The sequence below is a fragment of the Electrona antarctica genome (genome assembly GCF_951216825.1).
Source record: "Electrona antarctica genome assembly, contig: scaffold_1230, whole genome shotgun sequence".
NCBI lineage: Eukaryota > Metazoa > Chordata > Actinopteri > Myctophiformes > Myctophidae > Electrona > Electrona antarctica.
This window is the reverse complement of record NW_027637845.1, coordinates 1-12,500: the sequence shown is the minus strand read 5'-3', so window position 1 is coordinate 12,500 and position 12,500 is coordinate 1. Positions and strand designations below refer to the sequence as shown.

The window sequence follows — 12,500 nt, the reverse complement described above, 5'->3', positions numbered from 1 at the left end:
ATGCTACTGTAAGTACTGTTACAATACAAACACAATGCTACTGTAAGTACTGTTACAATACAAACACAATGCTACTGTAAGTACTGTTACAATACAAACACAATGCTACTGTAAGTACTGTTACAATACAGACACAATGCTACTGTAAGTACTGTTACAATACAAACACAATGCTACTGTAAGTACTGTTACAATACAAACACAATGCTACTGTAAGTACTGTTACAATACAGACACAATGCTACTGTAAGTACTGTTACAATACAAACACAATGCTACTGTAAGTACTGTTACAATACAAACACAATGCTACTGTAAGTACTGTTACAATACAGACACAATGCTACTGTAAGTACTGTTACAATACAAACACAATGCTACTGTAAGTACTGTTACAATACAGACAATGCTACTGTAAGTACTGTTACAATACAGACACAATGCTACTGTAAGTACTGTTACAATACAGACAATGCTACTGTAAGTACTGTTACAATACAGACACAATGCTACTGTAAGTACTGTTACAATACAGACACAATGCTACTGTAAGGACTGTTACAATACAAACACAATGCTACTGTAAGTACTGTTACAATACAAACACAATGCTACTGTAAGTACTGTTACAATACAAACACAATGCTACTGTAAGTACTGTTACAATACAGACAATGCTACTGTAAGTACTGTTACAATACAAACACAATGCTACTGTAAGTACTGTTACAATACAAACACAATGCTACTGTAAGTACTGTTACAATACAAACACAATGCTACTGTAAGTACTGTTACAATACAAACACAATGCTACTGTAAGTACTGTTACAATACAAACACAATGCTACTGTAAGTACTGTTACAATACAAACACAATGCTACTGTAAGTACTGTTACAATACAGACACAATGCTACTGTAAGTACTGTTACAATACAGACACAATGCTACTGTAAGTACTGTTACAATACAGACAATGCTACTGTAAGTACTGTTACAATACAGACACAATGCTACTGTAAGTACTGTTACAATACAGACACAATGCTACTGTAAGTACTGTTACAATACAGACACAATGCTACTGTAAGTACTGTTACAATACAGACAATGCTACTGTAAGTACTGTTACAATACAGACACAATGCTACTGTAAGTACTGTTACAATACAGACAATGCTACTGTAAGTACTGTTACAATACAGACACAATGCTACTGTAAGTACTGTTACAATACAGACAATGCTACTGTAAGTACTGTTACAATACAAACACAATGCTACTGTAAGTACTGTTACAATACAAACACAATGCTACTGTAAGGACTGTTACAATACAAACACAATGCTACTGTAAGTACTGTTACAATACAGACACAATGCTACTGTAAGTACTGTTACAATACAGACACAATGCTACTGTAAGGACTGTTACAATACAAACACAATGCTACTGTAAGTACTGTTACAATACAAACACAATGCTACTGTAAGTACTGTTACAATACAAACACAATGCTACTGTAAGTACTGTTACAATACAGACACAATGCTACTGTAAGGACTGTTACAATACAAACACAATGCTACTGTAAGTACTGTTACAATACAAACACAATGCTACTGTAAGTACTGTTACAATACAAACACAATGCTACTGTAAGTACTGTTACAATACAAACACAATGCTACTGTAAGGACTGTTACAATACAAACACAATGCTACTGTAAGGACTGTTACAATACAGACACACAATGCTACTGTAAGGACTGTTACAATACAAACACAATGCTACTGTAAGGACTGTTACAATACAGACACAATGCTACTGTAAGTACTGTTACAATACAAACACAATGCTACTGTAAGTACTGTTACAATACAAACACAATGCTACTGTAAGTACTGTTACAATACAAACACAATGCTACTGTAAGTACTGTTACAATACAGACACAATGCTACTGTAAGTACTGTTACAATACAGACACAATGCTACTGTAAGTACTGTTACAATACAAACACAATGCTACTGTAAGTACTGTTACAATACAAACACAATGCTACTGTAAGTACTGTTACAATACAGACACAATGCTACTGTAAGTACTGTTACAATACAGACACAATGCTACTGTAAGTACTGTTACAATACAAACACAATGCTACTGTAAGTACTGTTACAATACAAACACAATGCTACTGTAAGTACTGTTACAATACAAACACAATGCTACTGTAAGTACTGTTACAATACAGACACAATGCTACTGTAAGTACTGTTACAATACAGACACAATGCTACTGTAAGGACTGTTACAATACAAACACAATGCTACTGTAAGGACTGTTACAATACAGACACAATGCTACTGTAAGTACTGTTACAATACAAACACAATGCTACTGTAAGTACTGTTACAATACAAACACAATGCTACTGTAAGTACTGTTACAATACAAACACAATGCTACTGTAAGTACTGTTACAATACAGACAATGCTACTGTAAGTACTGTTACAATACAAACACAATGCTACTGTAAGTACTGTTACAATACAAACACAATGCTACTGTAAGTACTGTTACAATACAGACAATGCTACTGTAAGTACTGTTACAATACAAACACAATGCTACTGTAAGTACTGTTACAATACAAACACAATGCTACTGTAAGTACTGTTACAATACAGACAATGCTACTGTAAGTACTGTTACAATACAGACAATGCTACTGTAAGTACTGTTACAATACAGACAATGCTACTGTAAGTACTGTTACAATACAAACACAATGCTACTGTAAGTACTGTTACAATACAGACAATGCTACTGTAAGTACTGTTACAATACAAAGACAATGCTACTGTAAGTACTGTTACAATACAAACACAATGCTACTGTAAGTACTGTTACAATACAGACAATGCTACTGTAAGTACTGTTACAATACAGACAATGCTACTGTAAGTACTGTTACAATACAGACAATGCTACTGTAAGTACTGTTACAATACAAACACAATGCTACTGTAAGTACTGTTACAATACAAACACAATGCTACTGTAAGTACTGTTACAATACAAACACAATGCTACTGTAAGTACTGTTACAATACAAACACAATGCTACTGTAAGTACTGTTACAATACAGACACAATGCTACTGTAAGTACTGTTACAATACAGACACAATGCTACTGTAAGTACTGTTACAATACAAACACAATGCTACTGTAAGTACTGTTACAATACAAACACAATGCTACTGTAAGTACTGTTACAATACAAACACAATGCTACTGTAAGTACTGTTACAATACAAACAATGCTACTGTAAGTACTGTTACAATACAGACACAATGCTACTGTAAGTACTGTTACAATACAGACACAATGCTACTGTAAGTACTGTTACAATACAGACACAATGCTACTGTAAGTACTGTTACAATACAGACACAATGCTACTGTAAGTACTGTTACAATACAGACACAATGCTACTGTAAGTACTGTTACAATACAGACACAATGCTACTGTAAGTACTGTTACAATACAGACACAATGCTACTGTAAGTACTGTTACAATACAAACACAATGCTACTGTAAGTACTGTTACAATACAAACACAATGCTACTGTAAGTACTGTTACAATACAGACAATGCTACTGTAAGTACTGTTACAATACAGACAATGCTACTGTAAGTACTGTTACAATACAGACAATGCTACTGTAAGTACTGTTACAATACAGACAATGCTACTGTAAGTACTGTTACAATACAAACACAAAACGGATAACACACAGAGCTGGTTTCCATGGTGGTCCGTCCTGATAGTTTCGGACATTCAATATGACAATATTCAATAATTATATACATTCATGAATGGCAGATTATGTATTTACAGTGTGTGTATATATATATATATATATATATATATATATATATATATATATATATATATATATATAGCGCCTTTATCCAAGGCGTTTTACAATCTTTGCACATTACATTCACCCATTCTCACACACACACACACACACACACACACACACACACACACACACATCCATACACCAAAGGTGGATTAAACCAGTCGAGGCACCAACCTGCTCATCGGGAGGAGGGTTTAACCCATTTATGCCTGACGTCGAAATTTAAAAAAAAATCTTCTAAATCCTCCAGTTTTCTGAAATAAATATTTTCACGATTTTTCAAAAATAGCAGACCTACAAGTTCATAACGCGGCACTCTGTTCCGTGCTATGAGCTTGTAGATCTGCTATTTTTCAATAGCTAAATTATAACATTTCAGGTCAAAATATCATTATTTTTTTCCCCCACTGTCCTGCTTTGCAAAAGGACACTAGCTGCCCCCCCTATCCCTATGAGTTAATAGCACAGGCAGACTCTTCACATACTAGAGCATGTCTGAAATAAATATCAGAGCTGAAATCGACATGTAAATATGAAGCTGTATAAGAACTATGTTCCCTGACTCCATAGTTGGACAGTGACCAGGAGCTGTATAAGAACTGTGTGTGCCCTGACTCCATAGTTGGACAGTGACCAGGAGCTGTATAAGAACGGTGTCCTGACTCCATAGTTGGACAGTGACCAGGAGCTGTATAAGAACTGTGGCCTGACTCCATAGTTGGACAGTGACCAGGAGCTGTATAAGAACTGTGTGACCTGACTCCATAGTTGGACAGTGACCAGGAGCTGTATAAGAACTCTGTGTCCTGACTCCATAGTTGGACAGCGACCAGGAGCTGTATAAGAACTCTGTGTCCTGACTCCATAGTTGGACAGTGACCAGGAGCTGTATAAGAACTCTGTGTCCTGACTCCATAGTTGGACAGCGACCAGGAGCTGTATAAGAACTCTGTGTCCTGACTCCATAGTTGGACAGTGACCAGGAGCTGTATAAGAACTCTGTGTCCTGACTCCATAGTTGGACAGCGACCAGGAGCTGTATAAGAACTCTGTGTCCTGACTCCATAGTTGGACAGTGACCAGGAGCTGTATAAGAACTCTGTGTCCTGACTCCATAGTTGGACAGCGACCAGGAGCTGTATAAGAACTCTGTGTCCTGACTCCATAGTTGGACAGTGACCAGGAGCTGTATAAGAACTATGTGTGCCCTGACTCCATAGTTGCTGGACAGCGACCAGGAGCTGTATAAGAACTGTGTGCCCTGACTCCATAGTTGCTGGACAGTGACCAGGAGCTGTATAAGAACTTCCCCTCTATGTGTCCTGACTCCATAGTTGCTGGACAGTGACCAGGAGCTGTATAAGAACTTCCCCTTGGTCATCTCGGAGCGCTGGCAGCAGGAGGTCGCCGAGACCGTCTACGAGGCGGTCAACTCCGACACCGATAAGAACGAGGCTCGCAAGAGGGCCAAGAACAAGCAGCTGGGCCACGAAGAAGGTGAGAGCTCTCTCTGCACCACTGAGCAGTGTTGACTAAAACTAAGACGAAAAAATGTCCGTCGACTACCTTTTTCCACTGACGAAAAGTAAATGGAAAGTTGGAAACTAAATGAAAACTAAGCTATATTGACTAAAACTAACACTAACTATACTGACAATTTTGTCAACAAATAAAAACTCGACTAAAATGTTATAGGAAGGGACTAGTGGACACTATATGTAATCTTACAATTGGTTGCATGCTGAAAATATCTACAAGCTCACAACGCGTCGCAGCAGTCAACTGAAACTAGACTAAAACCGAAACTAAAATGTGCTGTTAAAATGAACGCTGCCATAACGTCTAGACTGTGTGTTGTTAAAATGAACGCTGCCATAACGTCTAGACTGTGTGTTGTGTGTTACAGACTATGCTCTGGGTAAGGACTGCATAATGCACGGCTACATGCTGAAGCTGGGAAACCCCTTCCTCACCCAGTGGCAGCGACGCTACTTCTACCTGTTCCCCAACCGAGTGGAGTGGAGGGGGGAGGGGGAGTCACGGGTGAGACACACGCACACACTTACACACTTAACATCTTTATTTGCATTCACATTTAACAAGAAATGATTGGAACACAAACAATAGTGGATGCGCAAACTTGGAAACGAGTGCTTCAGGATACAGATCACGGGTACAGAAAGCATCGCCTTCTCCATATTATGGCGACTGCCAATTATTGCAGACACTGAACAGAATCTTTGCCGATGCCTGATCAGCTCTCGGCTTGGGGCATTCCTGCAATCTGCAGGCCCCTCACGACTGATTTATGGACATTACCAAGGCTTCCAAATATATGAACACAAGTAGTTTACATTTGTAGCCAAGCTGTATAATAGCATCCTTACGACGCTGGTACTTAAGCACCTTGGTAAGGAATGCCTCTTCCAGACTGTGGTCAAATGTACATGCCACTTCCAAAATGGTCACTTCTCTAAGGAGACACACACACACACACACACGCACGCGCGCGCACACTCTTCCAAGCATACACTGTTCTTCACAGCATGGTCCTGTGGCCACAACCACTTGTGTCTGGAAGATGAGCGTGTGTACAAAGCTACCATTCATTTCCAATGGAAGCAGCACTGCACGACATGAAGATGCAAAGCTAAAAATACATTTAAAAAAAAAGACTTGACTGCAGGCTTTATTTTCCTTTTATTATTATTATATTGTTCTTGCTCGTCTGATTCACGCTTGATGACATCACAGTCAGTCAGTCAGTCCTAGATATCAGAGAATTGAGAAAGAAGTCAGACTTTCCATCCATCCTCAACCGCTTATCCGTAGTCGGGTCGCGGGGGCAACAGCTCCAACAGAGAGCTCCAGACTTCCCTCTCCAGAGCAACATTAGTGACTTCCTCCTGAGGGATCCCAAGACGTTCCAAGGCCAGTGAGTCGATGTAATCCCTCCATCTGCGCCTTGGTCTGCCCCGGGGGTCTCCTCCCAGTGGGACGTGATCCTTGGTCTGCCCCGGGGGTCTCCTCCCAGTGGGACGTGATCCTTGGTCTGCCCCGGGGTCTCCTCCCAGTGGGACGTGATCCTTGGTCTGCCCCGGGGGTCTCCTCCCAGTAGGACGTGATCCTTGGTCTGCCCCGGGGGTCTCCTCCCAGTAGGACGTGATCCTTGGTCTGCCCCGGGGGTCTCCTCCCAGTAGGACGTGATCCTTGGTCTGCCCCGGGGGTCTCCTCCCAGTAGGACGTGATCCTTGGTCTGCCCCGGGGGTCTCCTCCCAGTAGGACGTGATCCTTGGTCTGCCCCGGGGGTCTCCTCCCAGTAGGACGTGATCCTTGGTCTGCCCCGGGGGTCTCCTCCCAGTGGGACGTGATCCTTGGTCTGCCCCGGGGGTCTCCTCCCAGTGGGACGTGATCCTTGGTCTGCCCCGGGGTCTCCTCCCAGTAGGACGTGATCCTTGGTCTGCCCCGGGGGTCTCCTCCCAGTGGTACGTGATCCTTGGTCTGCCCCGGGGTCTCCTCCCAGTAGGACGTGATCCTTGGTCTGCCCCGGGGTCTCCTCCCAGTGGGACGTGATCCTTGGTCTGCCCCGGGGTCTCCTCCCAGTAGGACGTGATCCTTGGTCTGCCCCGGGGGTCTCCTCCCAGTGGGACGTGATCCTTGGTCTGCCCCGGGGTCTCCTCCCAGTAGGACGTGATCCTTGGTCTGCCCCGGGGGTCTCCTCCCAGTGGGACGTGATCCTTGGTCTGCCCCGGGGGTCTCCTCCCAGTGGGACGTGATCCTTGGTCTGCCCCGGGGTCTCCTCCCAGTGGGACGTGATCCTTGGTCTGCCCCGGGGGTCTCCTCCCAGTAGGACGTGATCCTTGGTCTGCCCCGGGGGTCTCCTCCCAGTAGGACGTGATCCTTGGTCTGCCCCGGGGGTCTCCTCCCAGTGGGATGTGCATTGAGGACCTCCCTCGAGAGGCTTCCTAACCAGATGCCCGAACTTTGAGAAACTGATTTGAGAAACAAACAGGATTTGCCTTCAGTGTGAACTAGGGCTGTCCTGATCCGATCGCGTGATCGGAAATCGGGGGCCGATCACGTCATTTTCAAATGATCGGGAGCAAGAGAAACGTGATCGGGACATCCGTAGTATCAATACTATATCCATATCACGATATTAGACTGGATGTCGTCTGTGGTTTTGGACAAATTACTATTGTGATATGGCACAAGTGTTCTATATGAAAATATAAATTTCAGATCGGGGGAAAATCGGTATCGGCAGATACTCGAAATCTTAATGATCGGAATCAGATCGGGAGCAAAAAAAACCAAACCGTGATGGAGACCTCCATCGCTAGTGTGAACCCTTGTTGTCTGTCTGTAGCCTCGGAAACCCAGACGTTTTTATTTCCACGGAGAGAAAAAAAAGTCTGGGTCCGAGTCCACTTCAATTCGGCATAGAGTAGCGCAAACATCACTCACTCTCTGCTGATTTCTGATCGTCTGCACCTTTGTTAAATTGACACACACACGCACACATATACACACACACACACACTCCTCTCTCTCTCTGTCGCTCTAATTAATTAGTCTCATGTCCAGCATCTGCGTATAGTTTCTCCCGGCGGTCCTGCCGGGAGCTGCCGATGCCATAGAAAGCATAAGTGAGTTCCAGGCTAGTCTGTCAGTGACTGAACATTGTGTCTGTCTGTCCAAACTCCACACCGTCCGTCCGTCCGTAGGATACGTGGCTAAAACATTTTAAAACGCACACGGTAAGTGTTTAAAAAAAAACAACAACAATGGCAGAAACCCTCCCTATTATACTCTACCTAGAACTGGGCAGGTAAACCTCCTTAGTATACTCTACCTAGAACTGGGCAGGTAAACCTCCTTAGTATACTCTACCTAGAACTGGACAGGTAAACCTCCTTAGTATACTCTACCTAGAACTGGGCAGGTAAACCTCCTTAGTATACTCTACCTAGAACTGGGCAGGTAAACCTCCTTAGTATACTCTACCTAGAACTGGGCAGGTAAACCTCCTTAGTATACTCTACCTAGAACTGGGCAGGTAAAGGTAGAGTAAACCCTCCCTATTATACTCTACCTAGAACTGGGCAGGTAAACCTCCGTAGTATACTCTACCTAGAACTGGGCAGGTAAACCTCCTTAGTATACTCTACCTAGAACTGGGCAGGTAAACCTCCTTAGTATACTCTACCTAGAACTGGGCAGGTAAACCTCCTTAGTATACTCTACCTAGAACTAGGCAGGTAAAGGTAGAGTAAACCCTCCCTATTATTCTCTACCTAGAACTGGGCAGGTAAACCTCCTTAGTATACTCTACCTAGAACTGGGCAGGTAAACCTCCTTAGTATACTCTACCTAGAACTGGGCAGGTAAACCTCCTTATTATACTCTATAGAACTGGGCAGGTAAAGGTAGAGTAAACCCTCCCTAGTATACTCTACCTAGAACTGGGCAGGTAAACCTCCTTAGTATACTCTACCTAGAACTGGGCAGGTAAACCTCCTTAGTATACTCTACCTAGAACTGGGCAGGTAAAGGTAGAGTAAACCCTCCCTATTATACTCTATAGAACTGGGCAGGTAAAGGTAGAGTAAACCCTCCCTATTATACTCTATAGAACTGGGCAGGTAAAGGTAGAGTAAACCCTTCCTATTATACTCTATAGAACTGGGCAGGTAAAGGTAGAGTAAACCCTTCCTATTATACTCTATAGAACTGGGCAGGTAAAGGTAGAGTAAACCCTCCCTATTATACTCTATAGAACTGGGCAGGTAAAGGTAGAGTAAACCCTCCCTATTATACTCTATAGAACTGGGCAGGTAAAGGTAGAGTAAACCCTCCCTATTATACTAGAGTAGAGTAAAGGTCCTGCTGCACACTGGACACGTTTTCGGATTTTTAGCTGCATTTTTCCGTCTGTTTTCCGAAAAACGCTCCCAGTGTGCAACCACCTTAAAGGGGCATTCCACTCATTTTCAACATTTTACTATGTCATTAATATACCTTAGAGGTGTTGTGGAAATAATACAAAAAAAAGTCCCCACATTCTGTGTTTCCTAGAACTGTAAGTATGAAAGAAATCATTAACATGCATGGTGATGTCATCAAGATGTGTTTCACCATGTTAATGATTTTTTTTCATTAACATTTTTGTATTATTTCCTCTAAGGCAGTGGTTCTCAACCCGTGGGTCGCGACCCCTGGGGGGGTCGCCAAATTATTTTAGGGGGTCCCCAAATTATTATTTTTTTTTTAAATCACGATTTTTCAAAAATAGCAGACCTACAAGCTCATAGCGCGCCACATGGTGGCGCGCTATGAGCTTGTAGATCTGCTATTTTTAAATAGATAAATTATAACAATGCTTAAAACACCAAAAGGGGTTCCCGCCCAAAATGGTTTAAGGTTATTGTAGCAGTCAATTTATATTGGGGGTCGGGAGGGGGCGGGGGTCCCGAGACGTTGCCAAAGCATTTCCGGGGGTCCCTGGCCAAAAACGTTGAGAACCCCTGCTCTAAGGTATATTAATGACAGTAAAATGTTGAAAATTAGTGGAATCCCCCCTTTAAGTGATATTTTTTGGTTAAATGACTCCCGACCCACTGTTTTTGGGAAACAGTGGGTGTAGTGCACAGTGTCCTGCTCTAGGTGTCAGTAGAGAGCCTGTTTTCCTCACACCCTGTGCCAAGCTCCTGCTAGTATAGTTGGACAAGCTGTTTCAGGACCCTCTGCTTTCAGTCTAGTTACAGACTGGTTCTCATCACTCTGAGAGCGTTCAAATGGAACCAAATGGACCCGTCCGTACTAGTAAGGGTCCATTTGGTTCTCAGTTTGACCCTAAGAGTTAGCAGACCTGTAAGGATCCATTTCAAACCCCCTTAAAGCTGCTATAAGCAATAATATGTCAACATTTTAATGACCTTTTTTATATGTATTTTCTGAGTGGTGTAAACCACTCCTACAACTGGTTGAGTGGTGTAAACCACTCCTACAACTGGCTTTGTTTGTGCAGAAAAAATGAGCATGGTTGCTATGTTCACCCTGTTCACCCGGGTGTGATTTCTGTAAACCACTCCTACAATTGGCTTTGTTTGTGCAGAAAAAATGAGCATGGTTGCTATGTTCACCCTGTTCACCCGGGTGTGATTTCATTACGTCAGACGTGATTTCATTACGTCAGACAGGCTATATAAGACCTTACACCACTCAGTTCACACGGGTGTGATTTTATTTGCAATGAGTAAAACGCTCCCAAATAAATGTAGTCTCTGTGACACATCTAGAGGCCACAATCTGCATTTAAAGATGTTCCTAGTTTGATTTTGACTACAAACTACAAAATGTCCTTTTTTTTCCTTCCTGCCGGTGGATTTGATTTGATCTTGTTTTGTTTTTTTAAATTAATCTTTATCCCACGATTTTGTAACCCATTTTTCACCCCTGTGTCAATTATCTAATGTGATCCTGGGCTCTACACACCCTCCGCCAACCTGGGGAGAGCAACGGACTTGAACTCATGCTTCCTTCATGCCTGAGTGTCCAAGTTGCTCCTTTACACCTGACAGGGGGGAGTTTCCCTGGTTGGAATAACGTGTTCCTTCCACGCGCTACGTCCTTTCCCCTCCATCAGGCGCCCCGGCTGGCTAGCGGAGGCAGTTTAGAGACCAGGATTACTGCATGTTTTTGTGAGGGTACCTACCCTATAGGGGACACGGGGAGAACATGCAAACTCCACACAGAAAGGCCCTTTCGCCAACCCCGCCTTGGGTATGGGCACCTCTTTATTTTATTTCTTGCCGGTGGATTTGATTTGATCTGGTTGTGATCCACAGCAAAACCTGCTGACCATGGAGCAGATCGTGTCGGTGGAGGAGACGCAGATTAAAGACAAGAAGTGCATCCTGCTTCGCATCAAAGGAGGGAAGCAGTTTGTGCTGCAGTGTGAGGTACGTACCATCAAGGGAGGGAAGCAGTTTGTGCTGCAGTGTGAGGTACGTACCATCAAGGGAGGGAAGCAGTTTGTGCTGCAGTGTGAGGTACGTACCATCAAGGGAGGGAAGCAGTTTGTGTTGCAGTGTGAGGTACGTACCATCAAGGGAGGTGAAGCAGTTTGTGTTGCAGTGTGAGGTACGTACCATCAAGGGAGGGAAGCAGTTTGTGCTGCAGTGTGAGGTACGTACCATCAAGGGAGGGAAGCAGTTTGTGTTGCAGTGTGAGGTACGTACCATCAAGGGAGGGAAGCAGTTTGTGCTGCAGTGTGAGGTACGTACCATCAAGGGAGGGAAGCAGTTTGTGCTGCAGTGTGGGGGTCCCAGATAGACATCAAGACATTCCCCATTTACAATTTAGGCATTTAGCAGACGCTAAATAGCGATTTACATTAAAGTCACTCAGTGCCACAGGACGCCTAATGACGCCTCCCCCTTATGCAGGAACAAAAACATGGCAATACATCACATACATAAAAAGTAGTTATCATGAAACATGCGTAAGCTAAGAACGTAACAGTGGAATATCTATATAATGAAACTATA

At 43.0% G+C, this 12,500-nt stretch overlaps 1 protein-coding gene across 1 annotated transcript in view; it reads left to right on the top strand.

Moving 5' to 3' along the window:
• Nucleotides 1–11,957, top strand: part of LOC306918613 (G protein-coupled receptor kinase 3-like) — a gene marked incomplete at both ends in the record, with an annotated part of 13,877 nt that extends 1,920 nt beyond the window's left edge. The window contains 3 exons of the mRNA XM_079531504.1: nucleotides 5,283–5,445; nucleotides 5,855–5,991; nucleotides 11,799–11,957. Coding sequence (XP_079387630.1) covers nucleotides 5,283–5,445; nucleotides 5,855–5,991; nucleotides 11,799–11,957 — 459 coding nt within the window. The remainder of the gene's footprint in view (nucleotides 1–5,282; nucleotides 5,446–5,854; nucleotides 5,992–11,798) is intronic.
• Between the last annotated feature and the right edge of the window lie 543 nt (nucleotides 11,958–12,500).